The sequence below is a fragment of the Lepidochelys kempii genome, chromosome 7, assembly GCF_965140265.1.
Source record: "Lepidochelys kempii isolate rLepKem1 chromosome 7, rLepKem1.hap2, whole genome shotgun sequence".
NCBI lineage: Eukaryota > Metazoa > Chordata > Testudines > Cheloniidae > Lepidochelys > Lepidochelys kempii.
The window spans coordinates 94,315,079-94,342,896 of NC_133262.1; the positions used below are offsets into that span (position 1 = coordinate 94,315,079).

Here is a 27,818-nt window from a genome sequence, read left to right on the forward strand (position 1 = left end):
AATCAGGCTGCTTTGCCCCACCCACTGAGCAACCACCCATGGATCCCTGTCCTCCTCTCTCCTTATGTTGCGTCCACAAGGCTTATTGCAATCCTCACAAATTGCCCAGAAGTGTCAGCCGATGTAGAATGCAACTACCTGTATCCCAAGAGTACATCTACACTGCAGCAGTCAGTGTGATATGCAGCTTGTGCAGATGTCCCACCCTAGCTGTACTCCAGCTAGCTCATTTAAAAGAGAAGCACAGGTGCCATGGTGTGAGCTTCAGCACCACCTGCACAGGTGAGTGTGCATCTGGGGAGTCAGGTAGTCTGATGCAGCCAGAACTGAAGCCTTCACTGCAGCATCCTCCTTTAGATTTTTAGTGAGTTGGCTGGAGGATGGCTAGTGCTGCAGCTGCAGTGTAGGCATACCCTAAGTAAGGTGGGCTGCTATGAGTGTGGAGCAGTTCTCTAATCTCTGTACTGGCTCCCTACTGGCTTCCTCACAATTCAAAGTGCTGGTACAGTAGAACCTCAGAGTTATGAACACCAGAGTTATGAACTAACCTGTCAACCATACACCTCATTTGGAACCGGAAGTATGCAATCAGACAGCAGCAGAGACAAAAAATAAAAATAAAAAAGCAAATACAGTACAGTACTGTATTAAATGTAAACTACTAAAAAAATAAAGGGAAAGCAGCATTTTTCTTTGGCATAGTAAAGTTTTAAAGCTCTATGAACTTTTGAAAGAACAACCACAGTGTTTTGTTCAGAGTAATGAACATTTCGGAGTTACGAACAACCTCCATTCCTGAGGTGTTCGTAACTCTGAGGTTCTACTGTAATACTCTTTAATGTTTAGTTCTCCTATGAAAAGTGACTACATAAAAATAGCAACTAACTAGAGATTTCATCCTTTGGTGCAGTCACTTAACTTTGCTGACTTCAGTGATAAAACAAGCTTTTACTGTTACTTATTTGTGTTAACACTGAAGAGCCAACACAGCTAACAGAGGGAGTTGGATTCTATTCCTTCTTTTATCTCACTGGATTTTTTTTAATTATTAAGTTCCCATCAGCTACACTTCTGCAAAGCCACTAATGGCAAGGAGGAAGGGAATGCTGCACACGCAGATGTCTTTGGGGAGCATAACCTGAAGACAATGAGATTTCACAGGTGTAAATGAGGGTTTAATTAGACTTGCAGAACCTTTGTTACTGGCAACTTGTGAGAAGCAACGAATCCATCTTGACTCTCAGAGCCCAGTTTGAGTTTGCAGGATTAAGAGAGTTTGAAAGAAAATTTTTTTAAAATTATGTTACACATAAACTGAGTACAAAAGCTATTCAGACATAGTGAACATGGAAAGTAACAATCACTCTTTTTAGCCCTGGTTACCCTGTGTACTGCCCATCATTTTTTACTTTCCCACAGCAGCTGGGATGTGTTGTCAGGCCTTTGCTGTTGATTCCTAGTGTAAAACGCTTATGAGTTTGGTAGCAAGCGTCTCTCAGTCTTTGGCACTTGCTTGGTGGTCCACCAGAACCTGAGTTTCGTGAGTTTTAGGACAAATTTTTATTTTATGTTTTACTATGCTATTTTTTAAACAGTTAGGTATTGGGGAACATTGGGAACAGTTAAAGGGCTGGAACTTTTAGTGTTACTATCTGTTGAGGCATACATAACTTGTGTGATTTTAAAAATGTTTATGTAATTACCTAACTGCTACACTGTTAGGCACTATAAAAATAAACCATACAAGAATGTTCTGTGAGTACCAGTGTCAGATCTATTTCATCTGGTTCAGCATAGTTGGACTTCGATGAAATGTGTTCACATGTGTTTGCTCACTTAGAAATTGGCAAAGTGCAAAAGGTAAGAAAAAGGATAGTTAGACTTTTAAAAATATAACCATTCTTGATTATTTTAAGTCATAGTAATACGTACCAAAACTGAATAGATATGCAAGCATCTGTAAACAGGAGAAAAATCTACAAGATCATGAGCAGTCAAAACCTGCAGGAAGAAAAAAAATCAGTCTCATAACTTGGTGCATTAGAAACAGAACTGGTCTCACAAACTGATCAGTAAATTTGACATCTTATTTTGCTTAACGTGAATGTGAGGATAAAGCTAAGGAACTGGCCTCATTGCAAAGTTAGGTTTCAGAGTAACAACATTGTTAGTCTGTATTCGCAAAAAGAAAAGGAGTACTTGTGGCACCTTAGAGACTAACCAATTTATTTGAGCATAAGCTTTCGTGAGCTACAGCTCACTTCATTGGATGCATCCGATGAAGTGAGCTGTAGCTCATGAAAGCTTATGCTCAAATAAATTGGTTAGTCTCTAAGGTGCCACAAGTACTCCTTTTCTTATTGTAAAGTTAGTTGGCCAAATGGGAAGGTTGGTCACCAGTGACCAGTTTGAAGTACATCGCTACTACAGCTCAACATTCTTGGCATCCATGGGCCTCAGCATCTTGAGCTGAGACTTATCTTCAAAGCAGTGAACACTGAGGCTACATGAGCACCTCCTCATGGATCCAAATATGTGGAGCAAGGCTATGATAAAAGAGACTGTAATTCCAATAACGTTCATTTTCATACACTAGACTTTGAAAAAGTTGGGGAAAGAGAGCGGAGCTATAAAACCAATATACTTTGAGAACTTTTGTTATGAGGGAGTAACTTCCTTTTTTCTTTTGAGAATTGCTTCTTTAGATCCTTACTCTTTGGAGAATGACTGGCAATCATAAATCCCACAAGGTGGGCAGAGTATTTAAAACTATAGCTCTGCTCTCCCAAAATAGGCACCATACTTTGCAGTTAAGTTAAAAGTAGTGTAGCCTAACTGCATGAATGGAATTCCAATTGGAGTCCTATATATTTCAAAGATCAAGTGAGCTCTTAGACCTTGGGGTATGTCATACCTTCTAGTTCATAAGTATTTTGATTACGCAGTCAAACTGATTTAGACAATTTTGAAAAGAAATTCAAGACAAGTCCAAGGCAGAGCCAAATGCAACCAAAATATACTTATGGAGACCAATAAAAGGATTTTGTTATATCACTATTATTATTTAGTGCCCTTTCAATATCCAATTTGTGCATCCTGGCTTCCTCCAATAATTACTGAGGTTTAGGAAAGCAAACTGGGAGGTTAGTAGACTGGTGAACATGGAATTCAGACATCACTTCAGGCAAAAACTGTGGGTTGAAACACAGGACCATAGTAAACAGAGACTCAAGCCAGTCAGTCAGTCAGAGTCAGCTCTGTTGGTAGATTTTATAGGCACTTAAAACCACTGTTTTAATGGACAAGTGGTAGAAAAAAAATATGCCTGAATGGCTTGTAGCATTCTTTTACTACTAACTTCAGGTCTCATCAAAATGTTGGTCTTCTCACAGAAGGGTAGATTAAATGTTCCAGTTTTCCCCTTTTTCCATTACAGGATTAGAACTTCCTTTTTTCATATTAGAAAACAGACACTTCATTCATTATTTTCAGGAAATAATATTTAGGGTGTAATCCTTCATGCTTCATTTAGAAGACCAAACTCATGAATAAGGAGTACACAGTAGCTGAAAGGAGAGGCTACTCACCTTTCTGTAACTTGAGTTCTTTGAGATGCGTGATCCCTATCTGCATTCCACCATGGCTGAGCATGAGCATCATGCGTCAGAGACCAGAACATTTTTGCTAGGAGTGTCCTTCAAGCCACTCCTGTGCAGTTCTTCTTCTCATGCAGTAGACGGAGGATATAAGTGGCAGTATAGAACAACTGCCTCTCCAGTTTCCTTTTCTACCACAAACCCAACAAGATCCATCTCAAAGAATTCAAATTACAGACCTGAAAGTAACCTCTCATCCTTCTTCGAGGGATGGTCCCTATCTGTATTCCACCGTGGGTGACGAACAAGCAGTGTTCCTTACAGTGGAGGATGCAAGGACCTCATAGAATTCATTGATTGGAAGACTGATGAGCCCACTGCAGCACCAGATACCAAGGCCGGTACCAAAGCATAATGTCTCGCGAGGATATGGACTGAACTCCAAGTAACATATCTCAGTTAGAAGCACCTAGTTCAGAGAAGCCACTGACACTGCCTGTGCTTTAGTGGAGTAGATTCTGATGCCTTGCAGAGGAGGGATGCTGGTCAGTTCATAACATAGCAGGATACAACTGGAGTTCCCTTTGGACCCTCTCCGTAGCAGAAATTGCTTCACCTTCAATGCATTCCAAAAGGGATAGAAACAGTCTAGGGAATCTTCTAAAATATTTTGTTCTAGCTACTCTTTGCACATCTAAAGTCTGAAGCCCCTGTCTACCCTGATATCGTTAAGACTTCGGTGAGAAAACAGGCAGATGGATCGTCTGGTTTAAATTAAATTCTAAGATCACCTTAGTCATAAATTTGGGGCTTAACCTCAGTGAAATCTTCTCTTCATAAAAGATAGTATAAGGAGGGTCAGCCATCAGGGCTCTCTGTTCCCTGCCTTTCTAGCTGATGTTATCACAAGGGATCCTAGTTTTGCGTGATAAAAAACCAAAATTCTCTGATAAAAAAATCATTAAAATCCATGTTTTTCTGTGATTGCAATGAAATGCTGAACTTTAGTTTCCCTAGCCACAATATATAGTTATCAGTTGAACACAATGATATTTTTACAATTTATAAGCACATTCGAAGCCTACCAGTCCCATCAATCATTATAATAAAATAAAATTTACAGAATTCCAATTTGTTGTTCTTACATATGCCAAATACTTCTATGCCTGTATTCTATATTTTCTGAATTTTTTTTAAATGCACAAAGAATAAAGCTGCCGCTGTCAGCCATGGACTGCAGGGCTCCCACTGACAGCGGAAATCTTATTAAAATGTGCAGAATCTGTTTGGCCCACACAAGGTTGTGATCAGGTTTATGTAGCCATCCTGTGTAATAAGGTTGGGCACCATTGGAATAAGTAACACTGGTACTTTCAGTAAAATTTAATTAATAGTTAGTATGTTTTTACAAAATAGAAAAACTAAAGATTCTCTGTAAAAATGCAAATTCCGTGTTTTTCCATAGAAAATGGATTTCTAGGACCCCTGGATTATCATGATGAAGAATGCAACCTTCACAGAAAGATGAGTAAGAGCATGAGGCAATTGATTCAAACAAACCTTTGTTAATGTTGCCAGGACTAAACTACGGTCCCATGCTGGTGTAGATTTTGTTATGTGGAGGGGAGAAAGGTTCTGATCAGTCCATTTAGGAAGGGAAATATAACTGGATGCAAGAAAATGGAATGTTTGTTGACTGGGGTGGGGTGGTAACAGCCGCCAGATGAACATAGATGGAACTAACAGAAAGCCCTTGGGTTTTAAGGGAAAGTTCATATTCCAAAAGGCTGGGAATGTCCAAATTTTCTTGGGTTAATTGTTCCTGCTGACACAAGATTGTGATTCTTCTTCACTTTGGCATATAGCACCTTCTAGGGGACTCCCTTCTACTGTTGTTGAGGATGGTTTGAATAACCTCTGAATATGTTATTTCTGTGTTCTGTGCCCATCCAAACACCAAGCATGATGCTGGGGGGATTGAGTGATACTGAGTTGGGGTGCAGTACCTTGCCCTCATTCAGGATTAGTATGTCTGGGAAGAATTTAATTGCTCTGTATGGTTCCGCTGACACGTGGAAAATGCTGTAGACCCAGAATTGTCTGGGCCATTTGGGCACGATCATCTGGCCATTTGATGCCCTGTAGTGTTCTGTGCATAGTGTGGTGGATCCTGCACCACTTGTCTGTTGATATATAATACCATCAACATGCTGCTGAATCGTACTTGCACATGTCTTGCTGAAATGTATAGTAAACAATGTTCACAAGCTCTGTGGACTGCTCATAGTTCAAAAAGGTTTATACGTACCCTTGTATCTCAAACAGTCCATGCACTCCATACTGTATGTTCATCCAGGTAGGTGCTCTAGCCCAACAGGGAGGCATCTGTGATTAGTACCTTCTGTGGTGGAGGTGAAGTGAAGGAGACTCCCATATGCACATGGAAGCTGTTTTCCTACCAGCTTAGCAAGCCCTGTACTCTCTCAGGGACAGGTACTCATTTTTTCATGCTGTCTCAGCAAGGGATCTATACTCTCTTGAGCCAGGTTTATAAGGCATGAAGTCAAAGCCTTGCAGATGGTGTTACGTATGTACAGGCAGCCATGGGGCCGAAGAGAGTGAGACATGCCTGAACTGATGTTTTTGAACTGAACAAAGCTGTGTGATTAGATGTTATGTGAAAGATGGCTGTCTATATGGAAATAGGCATCTTTCATGTTAAGTACTGTGAACCAGTCTCCTTCAGTCAGTGATGAGACTACGGTTGACAGTGTTACCATTCTGAAGCGGGCATGAGGCATGATTCTTGAAGCCCTGGATCCAGGGCATAATAATTGCCTCAGAGGGTATGGATTGGGGGGTGACTTCCTATTCTAGCTATACTAACTATTACCTATTGAAACTATTAATCTGTAAGTTATTTTATAACTATTTACAGGTAATCTGTGAAGGAAGCAAGTTTTCTGGACACTGGAGCTTTCCATCTTACATCATGGGTGGTAGAAGGAAACTGGAGAGGTAGTCAGTCCATACGGCCACTTACACTTTTGGTCTACAGCAGGATGAGGAGAACTGTGCAGGAGTGGATTGAAGGACACTCCAGTCTCAGATGATGGTGTGCATGTACGCCCACAATGGAATACAGATAGGGACCAGGACTCAAATAACTGTTCTTTTAACAGGTTAATACCCACTAAAAACACAGAAGCATAATGGCTACAGCAGTGGCAGAATATTCTCACATGTCAGACAATTCTAACAGGTTACATATCACATACAGTGACTAGATATGGTACAGTAAGTGATAAGTTATGATTGAACTCTATAGAATTACAAGTTATACTCACATTAATGTCCATAAAATTGTTATACAAGTAGCATAAATATAATTAACATCTTGATTTGTTTCTTTTCAAGACCTTGATCCAGCAAAAACTTCTCCATAAGGGGGATCTTTTTTCCTCCACAGAGCCCTATGGACTTCAGTGGGGGAACCCTATCCATGCTGAGCTTATTGTAGGACCAAAGGCCTATGTCACGGTTCCTCCCCCACTCTGAACTCTAGGGTACAGATGTGGGGACCTGCATGAAAAACCTCCTAAGCTTATCTTTACCAGCTTAGGTCAAAACTTCCCCAAGGTACAAAATATTACCCCCGTTATCCTTGGACTGGCCGCTACCACCACCAAACTAATACTGGTTACTGGGGAAGAGCTGTTTGGACGCGTCCTTCCCCCCAAAATACTTCCCAAAACCTTGCACCCCACTTCCTGGACAAGGTTTGGTAAAAAGCCTCACCAATTTGCATAGGTGACCACAGACCCAAACCCTTGGATCTGAAAACAATGAAAAAGCATTCAGTGTTTTACAAGAAGACTTTTAATAAAAAATAGAAGTAAATAGAAATAAAGAAATCCCCCCTGTAAAATCAGGATGGTAGATATCTTACAGGGTAATTAGATTCAAAAACATAGAGAACCCCTCTAGGCAAAACCTTAAGTTACAAAAAAGATACACAGACAGAAATAGTTATTCTATTCAGCACAATTCTTTTCTCAGCCATTTAAAGAAATCATAATCTAACACATACCTAGCTAGATTACTTACTAAAAGTTCTAAGACTCCATTCCTGTTCTGTCCCTGGCCAAGACGACTACAGACAGACACAGACCCTTTGTTTCTCTCCCTCCTCCCAGCTTTTGAAAGTATCTTGTCTCCTCATTGGTCATTTTGGTCAGGTGCCAGCGAGGTTACCTTTAGCTTCTTAACCCTTTACAGGTGAGAGGAGCTTTCCCTTGGCCAGGAGGGATTTCAAAGGGGTTTACCCTTCCCTGTATATTTATGACAGCCTACATTTGTACAACAAAAATATTCAATTAACGCTATAGACTTCACTTTAAATAAATGATATTGACTTAATACTAAGTTACCTCTTCTTCATGTTCATCCTCTTCCTCAAGTGTTCGCTTGGATGTAATTTCATACTTGGGTTCTGGAACTCTGCCATTAATTGCATACATATTCCTCCCATAGTTTACATTATTCTGTTTCTGAAGAGCTGTATTAAAGGTTTTCTGTTGCTGTGCCTGTTTTAGCAAGACATATATTTAATATCAAAAGAGAGGGACTGCAAACTTCATTAATCATCACAGAACTGAATATACGCTATGACTGTAAAGGCAGACTGTAGAGTCGTATGCAGTTGGCACATATTTATTTTAGTGAGCACGGATCAGTACAACTCCAAGGCATACATGTCATGCAAATACTGAAGATTATGTCTTTAATCAACTTGCAATTACAATGAGTTCAAAGGTTAACCTCACCAATTTTTTTTAAATTCTCAAAATGTAATTTTAAAGAAATAATCATAAAATTATCATGTGATTATGTTACTAACCAGATACTGCATATAAAAGACAAATATTTAAATATAATAAAATTATTATAGAGTTAGCTGTCTCCAACTAGACAGATTTTGGCCTAGTTTAACTGTGAAGAATCATATGTAGAAATCTAGAACTTATTTTATGTCTATTCTTTCTACTATTACAAGAAATATGAAAATGTGACTCAGTATAATCTTGTAATCATATTTCATCCATCACACCATAGCTACATTTACACAGAAATTTTGCTCTTGTAAGCCAAAAGAGAATGCCCCGTATACTAAAAACAGAATTAAGAAGCTTAAATTACAGAAGGACAAACCAGCTTGAAAAATATAACCAGCCCAAACTGAACTTAAAGGATCATAAATGTTTGGTTAATAACTTACCTATTGCAATCACCACATCACACACCAAACCACTGCTATTTCTTTGCTGAAGTGGCAGATTATTTTAGGTTGGGAAGAGTTGCTGGACAGTCCACTCCCTGCCTCAGGCAGTCTCTCTCCTTCAGGAGATGCCAGCAATCTGCTCTCTCCTCCCAGTACTGGTGGTACCTGAGAGAGGAGCTAGGGCTGTGATCTTCCCTCCCCAATCTCAAAACCACCTTTATGTCTTATTAATCATCATAAGAGACCAGATAACTGATCTCCCTGATCTGGTGCAATAGGACACAGTAACCCCTTTCCTTGGGTTCCACTAGGCTCACTGCTTTAAAATGTCAAAGGAACCAGGAATTCAATGTGCAACAATTCTCCTTCCATTCCCACAAAAACCAGTAATATTGCAAGGAGGAAGGGATCTTACCTACTCTAGGAAATTATAATATTGCACCTCACTGAGGGCTACAAACCTCACAAGTCCCTTTTACATTTCAAAGTGACCAGATAATTGGAAGTTAATGGAGGGGTTACTAGGACCTGCAGCACCACAGTACAGGAGTTGGAAGTTCTGCCACATCTTGATAACTGAAACCAAGAGTGGAATTTTGAGGGCAATAAAAGGAAGGAAAACTGCTTGGCCAACACCCTGAGGAAGACCCAATGATGGGGGCAGGTAAGGATAATATAACGTTGGGCCTCCCTCTGAAAAGAAAGCTAACCAACCAGTGGGCTCAGCAACCTTTGAGGTCTACACAGCTGGAGGTGCGTAGCAGCCCCAAGTCTCCTTCTTAAGAGGCAGGATACTCATCAGAGATGGGAAAAGGTTCCTTGGTTTCCATCTCCCTTTTCACCCAAAAAGACAATGCAGGCAGAGTGTTTAGTAAGTAAAGTGAATCATGTGTATGTGAAAAGTGAGTTTTAGGCTCTGGGAGTTATAGTCTCAAAGATTCATATTGTATGGATAAGCTTCCAATAAGAATATGAAATTTTGGATGTTTGTTTAAATTGGACCTTCACATGTTTTGTTGTTTGCTCATCACTATCTTAAATACAAAACTAAAACTGGCTTTCAACAGAGGATCAGTAAACTGGAAACTAAATCTGGTCTAAATTTTGCTGAAAAACAGGACAATTTTTTACAAAAGTTTTTGTGACAAAATTTCCCATTAGAACCACAACTAGGAACTTCTCACTTATTACATCTGTACTGCAAATGAGATTTAGAAATGTTTTAATTTATTTCATAAAAATAAAATAGCTCAACAAATATTCTTTCTTTCAGTACACGGAAAGACTAACTTGTGGGGCTTTAAAAAACTATAACGTACAGTATGTAACTCAGCACACATTAAGAGTTTTTAAATATATATGAAAAGTTTCAAAAGCACTATGGAACCTAGACTTTAACTTGATCTGCTTACTTGTGTGAAAAACTATAAAATGCCTTGTAGTCACTAGGATTTTACCTAGAGTTGGTTAACTCAAGTTAGGAATACACCTATTTTTCCCTAAGTGAAGACAAAGCCCTAGCGTAGCCACAGTTTAATACCTCTACAATTGCATCTGCTGGTTATGTTCGACTAGCCAACACAGTTGTACAGATGCTAAATTGTGTCTACACTAGGAAAGAAGGTGTATTTTAAACATATTAAAATCGTAGTGAAGAAATGGCAGTTGTAGTTTTATAACATTTGCTGGCTCAGCCTTGCATAAAATACAAATTCTGGTAATCTGGAAAAATGTTTGGGAAGTGTCCATATTAGCTTTACAAACATGTTAACTCTTTCAAGTTAACTGGTAATCAATTAACATCAAGTCAAAAAAATCTGTTCTGTTCTACATTGCATTTTAAACCCTGGCCCACTCAGGTTTGAGCCGAGAGCCACCTATCATCCACCCACAAACCTGTCGGACTCTGATTGGCAATCATTCAGGGCCTGGGTTCTTGGACCCACCCGGGAGGGCAGGTCTGAGCACGAGTCCCACTGAGACTTGAGTCCAAGTCTTGATATTCAGCACCGTGGACACAGTTCAAGCCACAGACCCTAATCAGAATGTCTGTGTAGTGCAATATGGACATGTTAGCACAGTTGTGAGACTCAGGTCCAGCAACTGTAAATCCAGATTTATGATGCAGCACAGACACTCAAGTGCAGACTTGGAAACAGAATCCACAAGCACATGCCCCACAGACCCAGGTTGACAATGCAGTGTAGACATACTGCCCTCATAACCATAATATCTGAGTACCTTCCAGTAGTGCATCAAACAACATGACTAACATCAGTCAAGTGTGGTTCGCTCTCTCTCATCCTTTCTTCGGGGGAAAAAATAAACGTGTGCAGTAAAGTTTTTTTGTTTTGGTAGGGTTTTTTTATTGTTGCTGTTGGGTTTGTTTTTTTTATGTACAAGCTGCTGTGTGTTTGTGTTAGAGAAGGCAGTCAAAGAAGTGTGCCTTGCACTTGGAGCAGAACGTTTGTGAAGGTCCACAGTTCCAGTGGGAGTTCATTCCACAGTTTCAGATGAGCCTGCAAGAAAGCTTTCTCCTACACAGATGACCTTTACCAGTGGAAGAAAGCATTACTGAGCTCAAGTCACACAGCTGTTGACCACAGTCCTCATCCCTGAGCTTTATGCAATCTTTTAAATATCTTGGGCCCAGGCCACTGAGAACCTTGAAGATAAGAACTGAGACCTTACACTTGACTCAGTGTTCTATGGGAAGCCACTACATGGAGCAGAGGACAGGCTTGAGTGATCATGGTAATCTGTGCTGCTGAGGAGATGCGTTGTAGCATTTTGCACTAGGAGTTTCCTATGGGCTGATGGCTTCATGCCTAGATGAATGTATGTCTAGAAGTGTAGACATACCATAGGTGTTAAGGAGTGTTTCAAGTCACACTAAATCAAGTTAACTAATTCAACTGAAAAAAGCATCTCATTTTTCTAAGGCTATTCAAGGCTTAAAGGTTCATAGCATTGGGGCCTCAGTCACTTTTAAACAGGTTTATGACTTAAACTGTAATAGTCTCCTATTCTCCTGAAATAACATATGGGGAAGGAGACAGTCACTATCTATAAAATTCACACTTCATCTGGCAACTAGAAATTCTGAAATTATATTTTTTGTGTTTAAAAAAAGGAATAAATCTGCTGATCATTACTTTTCCAAAACACACCATTTTCTGACTTTTGAGCTGCTGTAAATGAATATTGCTATCCCATGTGCTCAAATTTTTTTTAAAAAAGAGAAAAACAGAAAAAATCTGAAAGAGAAGCGCAAGGGGAAAAAAGCACATTTTTAAGTATCTGTACAATAAATGGTAGGTTTCAAGTAGCAGCCATGTTAGTCTGTATTCGCAAAAAGAAAAGGAGTACTTGTGGCACCTTAGAGACTAACAATAAATTCGTTAGTCTCTAAGGTGCCACAAGTACTCCTTTTCTTTGTACAATAAATGAGATTAATACACTGATGTTATGTCTAACATAATTCAATAATTTTTCACAAGAACGAAATTATTTTATGTAACTTACCTGTTTCATTGCTGTTTCCCCTATTTTGTCAGAATGTTTTCGAATACTCTCTAAAAAGTCCTTGAGATCTGACATGGAAATTTCTTTAATTTCTTCACGCAGTTTTGGAAGGTTTTCTATCATTATTTGGCAAAAACGATATTGGCTAACTCTAGGAAGGTACATATTTTCTAACTGTTCCATTGTTTTTAAAGCAGAATAATATCTGTAAAGAGTTTAAAAAGCAGGTTATAAAGACATCTTATTAAATTTTAAGGAAACATGCTTTGTTATTTTTGTTTTTGTAAGCCATCAGAATCATACATATCAATATACAGTATATGATTAAAGCATTTTATACTTACAAAGGATTTATGTTTAAAAAAAGATCAGTCTTAGAAAGATGTTAGTTTAGTTAGAAAATCAAGGTGGGTGAGTTAATATCTTTTATTGGATCAACTTATTTTGGTGAAAGAGACAACCTTTTCTAATTTTTTAAATTACAAAAAGTTAGGCAAAGTGACCCTGTCAATTTGAAATCCAGTCATTTTCAAAACAGTTAAAAGTACTCTTAAGTACAAAATTAGGCTCCACCTGTACAAACTGTTCTGCTCAAACTAACCCCTTGTCCTACTCACAAAAGCTTGAAGAATTGGGACCTTAATATAATAAAATCTAGTTAGTTCTGTTTATTTAGCTTAATTTATTGTCTCATCGCTACTAACCATATTTTTATTCATTTCTTTTTGTTTTTCTAAAATACAATGGTGAGCACCCATCCAGTGCTTGGGGTGCCTACCCCACAAATAAAAAAAAAATCACAAATAAAAGATTACCCCTAAACGTATCTGCCTCGCCATCCTTAGAGAAATAAATGTATACATACACCACCTTTTTCCTCCATGAATATTCTGTTCAACAATGCACTTTTTCACTGCAAGCCATGTATCTGTTTATGCTTTGGCAATGTACAGTACTGTATATTTAAAAAAACTAGCTCTGTTAATGGAGACTTGCAGCACATTTGTGGCACAAACAGCAGAAGTATGCTGTACAAGAAAAAAACACTTCACAATCTATGTTAGCCATTAAGAGGAAAAATCTGTTGAAGATGTTTTACAGTATATTAATAGTTAAACATGTTGTGAAACCTCATGTAAGGGTAACTGAGTTTAAAGGGAAACTCAAATTGAAATGTAATAAATTTTAAAAATGGATTTAATACTAATTTCAGTTGCTGCTAAGTCCCCACATAAACAGTAAGAAAAACTGATTGTCTATGGGAAATGCAGTGAAACGGATTATACTCAAAGTGACAGTCAGTGCACAAAATAAACTGATAAATATACTTTTCTATAATCTTTCAGTTACAGTTATCTTAAGGCTTCTCTCGTTGCAAACACAGCTGTACATAACTACCCTTATTTATGTGAATAGTCCCCCACACTGACTTAAAAAGAAACTACTCATGTAAATAAAGTGTGCATGTTTGCAAGATCTGATCTCAGATATGATTTGTAATAATAGTAGGCAAAAATTGTTCAGAAAGTACTGTAATGTGAATTTTATGCTAACTGTATTCCTTTAACAGGTCAAATTTTAAAAGACAAAATTAGGATTTTTACCCCTCTCACTTCATGTAAGTGGATTTATGACCTTAAAGAATTTGGGGGAGAGCAAGTTAGCCTTAACTATCTTTTTTTTTTTTTTTAAAGGATATTCAGACAGCTAACCCATTTCAACAGTCTTCCTTTTAAAAACATTGCATCTTTATATGGCTCACTTATTTTTCAACTATTAATGTAGCTTTTTGTTTTTGCTTAGAAAAATAAATTGAGAATTTTGTCATATATCAAATTAAAAGAAAAATGATTATTTGTTTCTGAAAATGATGTACAACCACGATAATTTGAACTCCCAAACTTGTATCCCAAGTGAGCAGTCTTATCCACAGGAATACAACTTTTTTTTTTTTAATAAGGACAAGCACTCATCTAAATTTGCTATAGTCTAGGGCAACAAGTTGCAATAACAAAAAATTACTCACAATGGACTTTTAAATGATGTACAGATTTTAATATAATGTTAATTAGGAAAAAACAGACTTAAAATAATAGGGAAAAAGTCATTAAATGCCTCTTTTTACGATTAGCTTGATATTTCAAAAACTCAAGCAATTCCATGCTATCTATCCAAATTCTTCATTACATTAAGAGCCTATAATCTGTGGAGATCTAATATACAGAGACAGAGATGCAAAATAAAGAATGCCAAGTAGTCAAAAAAAAATTCCCCTGCATAACATGGTACTAAATTAAGGAAACAATAGAAACCCCTCAGATGCAACATGCTGTGTACGCCTTTTAGATTAGAAATAGATGGCTTTGTTCATTTCATTTTATTTTGTACAACATTCTGAACACATAAAGCACTAAGTGCTAATTATTAGAACCTCTCTCTCTTTTCAAAAAGTTTCCAGTGTGTTCTCATTAGAACCCAAGAAGTTGCCCCATACTTTCCATTCACCCCCACAGCCATGTATACTTTGCAAACTGTCAGCCCTGCTCCTTACTTGGACAGAGAGGTTCCTGTTGAACACCACAAGACACTCCCGTCCTCGAGGGGTTGAGCATGATACCTGTGTAACACATCAAATCCATGTTCCTCTACAGAACATGCCAAGGAACTGAACGTCGCAATGAACTGAACCCTAGGTCTCCAGTTGGCCAGTTTTTAATGTATTTTTAACTGCATTCTTTATCTCTTGCCCCTCAGGTAAAAATGCGAAAACTCTTCCCACATTTAAATTCTTCAATACCCTTGTAGGATAGTGCAAAATCAAAGAAAACAAAACTCAAATAAGTTTGACACAGAGGGTTGTTAAATGTTCAAATATCAACTATACATGGCAACATGCTCTTATAGAGGAGAAATACCATGAACATTTTTCATCTTCAGAGGGAGATCATTGTAAAAATGTTAATTTTGTGGGGAATTTAACATTTTTCATTTAATAATCTTTCTTCTCAGCTCTCACACAGACTGCAAGCTCTTCAGGGCCAAGACTCTTATTTGTTCAACACACTTGTGGGTTGTTTGGCTCTGGGTAAAATTTCAAAAGTGCCTAAGTGACTTGGCAACCTAAGTCTCATTTCAAAAAGTGACACTGGCCCCTAAATGCCTAAGTCACTTTTCAAAATGGGCACCTCTGAAAATTTTACCCCACAAAAAATTAATCACAACAAAAACAGAATAACTCTCAAACAGACTGCAGAGCTTTGAGAAAGCAGGAAACAGAAAGACTTATAAACACCATGAACTGTTAAAACCCACGGCAGGATTTTAAAGTTATCGAGAGCCATAGGAAACATACAAAATATACGATATGAGACAGCCTACTATATTAGCAGGTATGATAATAAATTGTTCTGACAACAAAAATGTTGCCAACCACTCAACATGGAAGCCATTTAAACATAAATTTAAAAAACATTTATTTTGGGCTGAATCCTGACTTTTGTAATTCAAGAGTAAGTGGTACAGAAACTTCCTAGTCAAGAAGGAAAAGGGGTCAAGTTTAGGTCACGATTAGTTAATACATGTTTTCTAAATGCAATCTTTTTCTTAGCAGTATATGCAAGATAACCCCTTTAGTTCAATTTTAGTTGTTTGAGATGTAGCTTTAGCTTGTCTTTCTCCTTATAAGCCCCATACAATCAATAAGGGAACTGACAGACTTACTACATTATGGAAAATTTAAAATACACACAGTTATTTCAAATGTACAAAGTAAAACCTGAAAAAAACGTCTCTTTCAATTATAGTAATTTTAAATGTTACTTCAAAATAATAGTACGAAAACTTTTGTAAATTCATGAGCAAAAACCATTTCAGCTGTAAATTCTCTCAACTCAAGATGGTTGAATTCAGTATAGACAAAGGATGGGGGAAAAAATTGTTCTTTCTCCAAGAACACAACTGCTTTCAGTAGACTGCAAACAAAGTGGTTTCAAGTGTAAATTAGGAGTCTTTGCTTTATTGTATATTTGCCTTCTGTTTATTTTATATAAAGCAAGTAGAATGTTTTCAATACAAAGGGTTTGTGTGTGTGTGTGGTTTTTTGTTTTTTAAAATAATGTCCAAGAGGGCCACATGGTGAGACTTCTAAGAAGGAATAAGTCTATAATAGCATCAAAATCATATAAAAGGTTTTTATTTAAATTATACAAATCAGCTTATCAGAGCACAGTTAGTTCATCTGGAAGGTTTTGACCTGTCTCTAAGATCAAAATTAACATAATCCATTTTCAATCCATTCTAGAATTGCTTACTAATTATATATATACGGTCCTGAGTGCGTGCGCACTCTCTCTCTCTCTCTATGCATACACACACACAGGACCTTGCCCCTTTAACATCTGTTCTGATAAAGAATTGAAGACATAACTCGAAGGTCACCAGCAGGTTAGGATTTAAGCTACAGAGTTTTGCATATCATTTCATGGTGTGATTTATTTTAATTTTTAATCTAGAAAATATTTTGGGACACAGGAACTTTGTCATAAACATTATTAGTTCTCAGCAAATGTAATGAAATGTACAAACTGAAGGGGCTAATATAAATGAGTTAAGCAAAAATTTAAACATTTTAAAAATTTCTCCTTTTAAGATATAGACATGAATTGTTACTACCTCCTCTGAGCAAGTCTTGCAAGAGTAACTTTACTAATACCCAAATTTTGAAACTATGAGGATATAAAAATGTGAAGTAGCAATAGAAGTCATCTGACATAAGACAGAAGAGGGCTGATAAATCTTCCCATCAGGACCAGAAATCCATCAATAGGATTGATTTGATCCCCACTGACACCTCCAAAATACAAAAACTTCTAATAATGTAAGGAAGCAGATTTGGTGGGAAAACAAAAAGATAAAAATTATTTATATCTGAGTTCTCTATCTTGTTCTGGTACTGAATTGGCCCCTTACAGGTTGTCCAAGCCCCATCCAGAGTAGGGAGGCCCACTTGGGAAACACAGAAGCTGCACTTTTCTAAAGAAAGTTCAGAAGGGCATAAATCTCCTTGCTGACTAAATTACTTCTGCACATAAAACAATAAATGATACTAAAAATGGCACGGAGGAGTTCCAAGAAAGAAATTCATAGGTGGAGTGCCAAACTGAGGGCACTGAAGACACAGAATCTTCATCTCAAGCCATAGGTGCTGGAAATAGAGGTGCTGAGGTTGCTGATGCACCTCCTGGCTTGAAGTGGTTTCCATTATATACAAGGTTTACAGTCTGGTTCAACGGATATCAGTACCCCCACTACAGAAATTGTTCCAGTGCCCCGGCTTAAGCTCAAACCAGTAAAATCAAGTAAAATTGCTAGAGAATCCAGGAAAAAATTGGAAGACATGGGGGACAGAGCAAGAAAATTGAATCTGAGGTTACCGGATCTCACTGAAGGAGATCTGCTTTTTTCAGAGAGTACTTCAGCAAGAAACTCTTTGCAACTGAGCTTTCTGACCATGGATTTAAGGCCGAGTTAATTGCAGCCATCTCCCAAAACCTGCTGTTGCTAATTTAGATAGATAGATAGACAGATAGATAGACAGATAGACAGATAGACAGATAGATAGACAGATAGATAGATAGACAGACAGACAGGATTTAATTAGCCAGAGGACTTAATCTACAAAAAGGAAAAAATAATGCTCTTCTCTGACATGTGTGTGCCACTCAGAGAAGAATGCTATATATACTACTGTAAAAAGACTGAATGAGAAGAGAATATTCTTTGTTCTTTCATATCCTGTCTAACTCAGAGAAATTTATAGAAATCAAATTAAATTCTCCAGCAGTATAGTGATTTCTTGGAAAATCAAAAGGAATCTAAATAACTAACATGGGAACCTAACCTACAGCCACTGAAAATATAAGCCAGAGAAGAGGAATACAGCTGAACTTTTAAAAGCTCATTAGTGCGTTTACTCTTTACTTGTCTGAAACTTTAAAAAGTAAGGGTTGTAAAAGATGCTATAGACAGGGAAAGAGATAGCTGCAGTATTAACATGTGTTTCAAATTTACAAGTATACAATATCCTTACTTTATAAGGAAATTATAATAAAATAATTATTTTCTCTTCTCTAATTAAATTCATACCATGCAGGGTCCGACAGCATTCTTTTTGCAGAATAAGAGTGTAGCTCAATACTTTTTATTTAATTAGTAAATGTTTATCTCTAGAATAGGTGTTATTTTTGTACAGCATAAACAATTACGTAGGAGGTAAAAGCTGGCACCAGTATTATTTATGGATTCCATTACCTAGAGCGGGCTACTGATGAAACTGTAGGAGGAAAAACAAAGCAAGCATTGAACATTAAGCTATAAAACCTAAAGACAGTTACAAAAAATAAAAAGTATATTTTTCAATGTATAAATTAGAATTATATAGGCTGGGGATACTAGCATTATTGGTATGGAATGTGCCCAAAGTGGCACTTAGAAGATTTTTGTATCTGTATCAAATCACTCTGTGTGCACCGCCCCCCAGTGCATACACACATTATGCAACAGGGCAGGACAACAGTATTTTTTTTAAAGTAAAACTGCCATTTCTAACAAAATACAATTAGATCAGAGGACGCAACATCTCAAGCAGGAATTGAAAGGACTACAAATAGTGTAATGTTTGGGGGAAAACCAAATTTTTCTCCCGCTGCACTTCAGAAAGAGATGCTGGTGGTGCGTTTTTCCTCCATGGGAGTAGGGAGGAGAAAACCCTAGTATAGCATCAGGGCAATCACCACTGACTTCAGCAGATCCAAGCCCGGACTTCCTGGAGTTGTTCTATACCGGGGTCTCAAACACATGGCCCACCGGATTATTTTCTGCAGCCCGCCAGCTCCCCGCGGCCCCCCCCAGCATTTACCTAGAGCGGCTCTGGCCCGGCGTTCACCGGGAATGGGGAACCACAGCCAATGAGAGCTTCGGGGCCGGTGCCTGGAGGCACAGCCAGGGCAACACACAGACCCCCGTGTCCCCTCTCCTCCAGGTACCAGCCACTTTCCGGAGCGGCGCAGGGGTAGGGTAGGCAGGGAGGGAGTCTGTCCTGTCCCCGGTGCGCACCGGGCCGGACCTGCCCTCCAAACCCCTCCTGCAGCCAAACCCCCTGCCCTGAGCCCCCTGCTGCACCCCACACCCCTGCTGCACCCCGATCCCATGCCCTAAGCCCCGGCCACACCCCTCCTGCACCCCAATCACCTGCCCTGAGCCCCCTGTTGCACCCCGCACACCTCCTGCACCCCAACCCCCTGCCCTGAGCCCCCTGCTGCACCTCAACCCCCTGCCCTGAGCCCCCTGCTGCACCCTGACCCCCTGCCCTGAGCTCCCTGACGTACCACGCACCCCAACTCCCTGCCCTTAGCCCCCTGACGCACCCTGCACCCCTCCTGCTCCCCCTGGGGGCAGGGAGGGGGCTGAGTTGGGGTGGGGATTTCAGGGAAGGGGTTGGAATGGGGGCAGGGAAGGGGTGGGAAGAGGCAGGGCGGGGCCTTATGGAAGCGGTGGAGTGGGGGTGGGGCCAGGGTAGCCGGGGGTGGGTGTCAGTGGTGCGGCCCTCAGGCCAATGTACTAGTCCTCATGTGGCCCTTGTTATCATTTGAGTTTGAGACCCCTGATCTATACTGTAGCAGGAGAAGCTGCATCAGCTACAGTAAAAAGTTTGCAGGTCACAGATTATGAGCTCTGGTACAGATAAATACAAAGCAAAAGCTCAGTCTCACACAGAATTCATAAGTTGTAAAAATTCCCCAAATCATCACATTCAGGAGAGAAAGCAGCTGGGAAAGGAGACTCTCGGGGGAGAAGCAACCCAACATGCAGGTGGCCTGCATAAGTCAGGAGACCATGCTTGCCTTCCTGGACACAGATGGCCCCTCAAGAGAAGGATGAGATAGTGAGGGGAACAGCGTATAGGATGTTTATATTCTACATTACTCGATTCAGAATGATCCAAAGCATAGTAAGGGAGTTCTCTTTCCTCCACGAATAAATTAGAGAAACATTTGCAATGACAAACATTCCTTTGTGGATAAAAGTGATTTGAACTTTCTTTCTCAGAAACTTTCCCCTTTTTTCTGAGAGTGTTGGCTAGCCCAGACATGTAAAAGAGCTAAGACCCTGGGCTTTTCTAGGAACGAAAATGATGTGCTACTCATTGAGATCTGTAGGACTCAAGACCATAGGTATCAGTGCCCTCAGACTTGCAGGGGGCAGATGAGGAAGAGGGGAACAGATGAGGGGTGTAGGTCTTTTGAGAGAACTCGAAAGCTTAAGCCATCTTCCTCGGGAAGGAGGGATTGGTCTCTCAACCAAGTCAAAAAAGCTACATAGTAATGGTGGGGATTCAGAGCCATCTGTAGGCTAGTAATCTCTATTTAGTTCTTTGGGGGGGAGGGGAGAAGTAATCCAAAGAAGTTCTTGTGATCATAAAGGAGGCAACGCAGGGTACAAACACTGAGGTACTGCATGAGATACTTAAGGCAAAGAAGCATACATCACATCAGTCTTGGGGAACCCAAACCTCTAGCATTTCCTTCACCTCTTACTAAACCTTTTCTCCTGGAAGACATGCTCACTTCTGAATGGGCACAAAAAGCTAACAGAGTGGTAAAAAGCCATGCCCTGCATTAGGAAAAGGCCCTAAACACTCAAAAAATCTGTTTGAAATTTTTTAAACATTTAATCAGCTTCAAAAAATTCAAGTTGACAGTGTCCCGTTAAGGGGGAGTAACCAGGGCAGGTGCAAGGATATTTTGCGTCCCAGGCGAAACTTCCACCTTGTGCCCCCCCTCCCACTCCCTTTCCTTTCCCCTCTCCTCATACTGCTTCACTACGGTATAAAGTGGCAATGACAATATCAATATGACAAACTTCAACAACCTACACACACATATTCACACATAACCATATACACTCAAATACTTAACATACACACACAATTGACACAAAGTATTAGTGAAATGATGCAGCAGCACTTGCCAGAGCCTTCGAACTGAAACAACTCAACAAAAATAGAAAAGGAGTATTTGTGGCACCTTAGAGACTAACAAATTTATTTGAGCATAAGCTTTCGTGAGCTACAGCTCACTTCATTGGATGTAGCTCACGAAAGCTTATGCTCAAATAAATGTGTTAGTCTCTAAAGTGTCACAAGTACTCCTGTTCTTTTTGCGGATACAGACTAACACGGCTGCTACTCTGAAACCTGTCAAAAAAATAGTTAGCCTCAGACGACAACCTCCGAAAACTAGTCAACTTAGCATTATAAACAGCCTGTCAGAACGAGTAATGGTTGCGCGCAAAGAGGAAAATGAAGTCACATACACACACAAACACACATATATATTCTGGGTACCCAGAGGGGGAGATTTCCACGTTTGGTAACTATAATGCATCATGGTGCCAGCTTGTCTCTGCATTGACCAGCTGTGGCTCCAGGTGAGCACTTCCCATAGAAATCCTGAGATGGGTAAACTGCCCCAAGAAATTTAAAAATGTCCTGGGCCAAATGTAGAATAAGGGGTGCAGGCAGGGGTCTCCGAGGCTGCTCGCTATGGGGAGCTGGGACACAAGCGGGAAGGCTGCAGGGGGGCACACAGGGAGGCAGCGGCAGGTACCCAGGTACCCTCAGGCTTTGGGCAAGGAGTCCTGCTCCATCCCCCTAGCGCCCGCCTACAGCTCCTATCTGGTCTCGCCATGGCCCTGCTCCGTGAAGGGTCCCAGCTTAGGGGGACAAGCCTGGTCCACCTCGCGGACCCACATGGGCTGTGCTCTGCCCCAGAGCAGGCCAGGCCCCGCGATCCCCACCCCAGAGTGGGCCGGCCTGGCTCCCCCCAGGGCCAGATTAACTTTTTGTGGGCCCAGCGCCAAACATATTTGTGGGCCCCCCTGGGGAATGAAGAGGCCAGGGGCAAGAGTACAGCGGGCAGGGTGGATTTGGTTTAAATCATGACTTAAATCACTAGTTAGGAAGACTTGATTAAATCATGGGTTTCTACATAAACGTGCATTCTTGTTGGTTGTTATAACCTTAATACATATTCTTCACAACTCAGAGATAGATGTAGGTTTCATTTTTAGAAGGTACACACTATACATTTTTAAACCGTGATTTATTTTGAAAACTTTTCAGATGAGTTTTACAGCTATATCAGAAAATGAATGATTGTTTGGTTATTTCATTTATCCAAGATAATTGAAGCAGATATTTATGAAGTGGTGAACCATCTTCAATTCAAGAGGTTAATCATTAATATTTGGAGTATTTTCTTGCCAGGCTGTATTATGAGCAGAACACAACCAGACAGACATTTAAATTATTTTACTTAACTAAAACAACAACGTTAAGTATTCTGGATTTTTTTCTTCAACAGCAAACATAATATTTTAACAAAAAAGCATATGTCCCTCACTTCTCACATTTATCTCCAGACTTCTTCTCCTTGTCCAGATCTATTCTGCCCCCAACAATCTTCTAATCATTGAACTTTTTGAAACTTTTCACTTTTAAAGAGAGGTAAGGGGTTGACCCTGTGTACACAAATTTGCAGAGGGACAATAGAGTTGAGGTCTGTTATTTCTCACCTCTATAGATTATTTATTTATTTAAAAACATTTTTGCTGTTGACAATCATGTTACCTCTGGAGACACAAATCCACAGTTTGAGAACTGCAAAAATAAGCATCTATGATGGTATCTTCTAGACTGAGCACTGAGTCCCATTGGGTAGATAGAAAAATTAACCTAAATAATCTATACAGAAGCCTGTGGAACCCCATAAGATTGGGTGCCTAATCTATGAACTATTAGAACTCATTACAAAACTTTTCTTAAACATTACATGAATATATTGTCTCATACTATAGAATTAGAATCCCTATTCCATGATATAATGTATCTTAATTAAAACCATCTTTAGATAGTTTTTTCCCTTAAAATCCAATTTAAATTTAAAAAATCCAATTTTTTGATTATTTTTTTTAAGTCATTGATTTTTATCCACCCTGACAGCTGGGCATGGTGAGGGGGAAGTATTGGTCCCCAGCTGGAGCGAGGCAGGGGCAAGATGAGCACAGTGGGTCATGGTGGGAAGATTAGTCCCTGCTGACTGGAGCAAGGAGATACAAATTCTGTGGTTTCCTCTAAAGGGACTCACAAGTCAGAACATAACCATAACAAACTCTTTAGAAACCTGATTGGTTACAGAAAGGAAGGTGAACAATCCTTAACCATGAAGCATGCTAGAACTTTGGACAGAAGAGCACTGATACAGAAGTACAGGTTATTATGGCCAAGGCACAGTGTGGATTGGCAAAGACATGCACTTATTAATTCATCCTTCAAACAAAAACATTTTTTTAAACTTTGTTTTTGAGCAATTTTTTCTCTCATATATAGAGATCGCTCAATATATAAGGAGAGGTGGCTGGAGTAGAATCAGTGTAAAATCATATAAACTATGGAGATTTAGTACTTCATCCTTAATTTCCTAAAACTAAGTAATTTTCTGAAACCTCCAGAATAAATCTGACAAAGGGTTAGGAGGCATGTAAAGCAACTATGAGAATACACAAACAGAAGCAAGCAATATGGAAAACCAGACTTACAAAAGTTTGGGGGGGAGGGGCGTCATCTGGAAAGTTGCTACTTTAAGATATCTACAACACATATTCTCGGTTACCATTGGCTTGAAATCACCTAAGCCTCTTTTATTGTTTAAGTGCCAAAATTGCATCATTAAAAAAACCAATTAGACTGTCAAGACTTCTGAGTTAAGTTAAACATACCATAAACAATGGCAGTGAGAAAATATAATGTTACCAGCATATAATATTTAAACTGTTTTAAACATTACCTCTGAAGATACATATCACACGTTTTTGTTTCGTGTTTTGTGGATTTTGTTTTTAACACAACTCCAGAAGGCTTGATTCAAATTTTGAAACAATATCTCACAAAGAAACTTACTTGGCACTACTCTCCTTTCCTTTTCCTGACTAAGTGTATATTGCCTATTTAGATTGTAAGCTCTATGTATGTCCTGTCCTCATACTAGTCTGAAAAACACCTAATTTGCTGTTGGTGCTATATAAATAACACATGCTAATTAAAAGAACAGCCTCACATAAGCGGAATTTCATATTCAATGTGTTCATACAAACTGGTTTAAAAAATGATCAGTGCTAACAGAGAAAGAAAGCCAGATGACCTGGGTATAGCTACAGAAGTAAAAAAAAAATTCATGTCGAACAGTCACCATCTTGACTGCAACATTACTTTTGTGAAGGAAGGGAATCCCTGTAGCCCAGTGTTTCTCAACCTTTTCGATACTAGGCAATGGCTTGCTGCCTTCCTAAACTGTTTCAGGGAGATCTCAGGGACTGGCGCCGGCCCATAGACCAATCATTGAGAAACGCTGCAGCCATCTACACAGCTTAAAAACGTTTAGATTTAAAGCACTTCCTTTAAAAATTGCCATTCAAGCAATCCATGAGGGTGGTTGCAATAGGAACTTTGCAATTTCTGTAGTTTTCCTAAGACAGCAACTGTTTCCATCTATTTTCTTCACATGGACTGAACTTGAGTCACCTCAAATACAAAAAAACCCCCACCAAAAAACCACAATATGAAAGAATAGGAAAGCACCACCTGGCTTAACACACCTGCCTATTTTTGGTCCATCTCAATGCTTCCCACTTGTTATTTAACCAGACCCTTAACTCCCTTCCCTTCTATAGGAACAGACATCTCAAACTCATTTGTATTCTATGTTGACCAACTTTTCACTGTAATATACTCCATAAGTTTAATACCATTTGTGGAGGGGGAAAATTCTGATTTCATTCCCTACTCACTCCCACTATCATCTTTTTTATGAAAGGCCACCTACTTTTTGAACCTTTTACCATTGTGAATAATTTATCTTAAGAAACTATCAATCTAACAATTTTGAAAACTTCACAAAGTATCTTTTTTTACAACAAGACTGAGCCACCACCTTTTCCTTGGAAGTTAAGTTATTGATACCTGCTATTACTTTGCTTGTCCTATGTTTTGCCTTTCTAAAGCAGCACTGGCCTTGTAGTACAATGATCTATACTGTACTATGAGGATTCGGTGATACTGCAACCACATAATATGCTGTGGAATTCACTCATTGCCATAGAATTGTGTCCTGGCTTCTCAGTTTTCATTTTGAAAATAATGTTTCTGGTTCTTGCAGAGATAACGTGAAAAACATGAACCAAGCATAAACCGTTGTAGGGATGCTTGCCTGTGTCTGCAAAGTGCCTAAAACTAAAACTTTGAGATTTGTGAACTGCCCCATTCATCCTAAATAGAGACTCATGCTCTTCACAATTTGAGCATTTTCCCAATATCCCATAAAACTCAACATTTTTGCCAAGCACTTCACCATTTTGCTGCAACCAGGAATCCCAATACTTTCCCCCCCTCTCTCCTTGCACTGCCAGGACATGCCTATATCAGACTCCTCCTCTCCAGCTTTCCCTACAAGAAGTTATTTGAATTACAGTGCATGCTTGCTGCATTGCTCCATGAAGCTAGGCAAAAGTGGATCAGAGAGGCAGAGTTGGAGTCCAGCTCGCAACCAGGGGAACCACAAGCACAGGCTGGTGAGCCGGGGGGGTTAGAAAACAACACAGCAGTTGAGACCTGCTCAACTAGAGACATTAGCCACTGTAGTCAGCTATCAGCTTCCCCCTTCTCTGGGGCACACCGGGAAAGGAAATTCTTAGCTGGGCTACCTGGAGAATGACATGGGAACAGAGACTTGGAGCTGAACCATCTAGAAAGCACAATGAAAGAACCCATTCTCAAAACCAGTCAGAGCTGAAAATAATCAACAATGGATTTAACGTCACTTCATAGAGTTCAACTGTGAGCGTTTGTTTGCATGGGGATGGGCTGAATGGGGATTAGAATAAATTTACATTGCCACAGAATTTAGGGGTTGCTGCTGTGGAATTTGGTCCCATTGTGCTGTGGTTATATACTGCACTCATACAGCACCTTTCCTCAAACTTTTGGTAAAACATATGAATCTCAACTCTGTTTGAGATAAGGAACCATTGTCTCCCATTGTATTGTATGGGTAACTGAGGCACAGAAGGGATAAGTGACTTTCCCACAGTTATGCAGAAAGTTAATGACAAAGCCAGGAAAAGAACCCCGATCTCTCAGCACTAAACTTTACCCACAAGATCATAGTCCCATCCATGTTTCCTACAGTAGCTTAAATAAGGTCCAACAACAGTCTTAGCAATCAATTTATTTTGTACAGGCATTTCTCTTGCAGTCGTAGTATTGAGTGCTTCCCACAGTACAGTAACAAACTCAGTGCTTTTGTATCTCTTTCTCTAACAAATCCTGTAGGAGTTGTATATCCATCATTTTCTAAAGCAAAATCTGTAACCTTATTCAAAGACACATACAGGCAGCCACAAGCTATAAGATACAATACGGTTAAATCAAAAGCATGATATGATTAAGTCACTTTAAAACAGTCTTTAAAAGAAAAAAAATTGGAAGGTTCTTTATAAATCTATAAACCCACAGTGAGTAATAAAGCACTGGGAGCACCAAAACCCCTTCCCTTAAGCCACTTTCTCCCAAGATTTAACCCCTCCATAAAATTCTCCAACCAGTCTTTTCTGTTTAGAGCAGACTCCTCATTTATTTCTCCTCACAACTATAATTCTTGTCAACTTGCATTATACATGGCTCAGAAGATAGTTAAATGGGATACAGAGCCTTTCACCCTTGGGTCACCAGTTCAAATCCAGTCCGGGTTGGCAGTGACCAAAAATTGTTACCAACAGATGGCTGTTTGGAATCCACTGCGAACCTTCATTTTGGCAAAGTAAAGCAACACATATTCCAGACCCATACTTTGCATTATCTTAAAAGGTGATGTCTACAGAAGGAAGTAAATGAGCTTCTGCTCTTTTGGCTTCTTTACGATATGTAAAGAAGTCCTGAAAGGACTTTGTCCTAAAACCAAAAAATGCCACACCTTTTTCTCTGCTTGTTTTTTTTACATTAGCAATTCTGGTCTTGTCTGCGATTTCATGGAAACTGAGGTACTGATGAAATTACAGCATTTTAAAAGATGGAAATCTGAGAAATTGAGAAGGAAAAGTATTTTTATTAGTTTTCTGTTTTTGTTATCATTAATTTAATGTTAATATCCAATAAACTCTTGTGAGAAAAAAAGTCTTTGTTAAAGAGTCAAAACCCTTATCTTTTCAATTAAGGTTCAGTTCAATGAACATTCACATTACACATCTCTGACACTCTCAAGTTCTTCCTGCAAAAACAAGCAAGACCAGACTCGCCATTCATGATA

The 27,818-nt window shown here is 39.2% G+C and overlaps 1 protein-coding gene across 14 annotated transcripts in view; it reads right to left on the bottom strand.

Moving 5' to 3' along the window:
- The window catches only part of EXOC6 (exocyst complex component 6), a 178,619-nt gene that overhangs the window by 106,363 nt on the left and 44,438 nt on the right, over positions 1-27,818 (bottom strand). For all 14 annotated transcript variants that reach the window (XR_012160030.1, XM_073353878.1, XM_073353873.1 and 11 more), the window contains 3 exons: positions 12,403-12,607; positions 8,027-8,182; positions 1,933-2,001 (listed from right to left, as the gene is read on the bottom strand). Coding sequence is in view for 13 of the 14 variants with exons in the window: in XM_073353878.1 (XP_073209979.1) it covers positions 1,933-2,001; positions 8,027-8,182; positions 12,403-12,607 (430 nt within the window). In the remaining variant the exon portion in view is untranslated. The remainder of the gene's footprint in view (positions 1-1,932; positions 2,002-8,026; positions 8,183-12,402; positions 12,608-27,818) is intronic.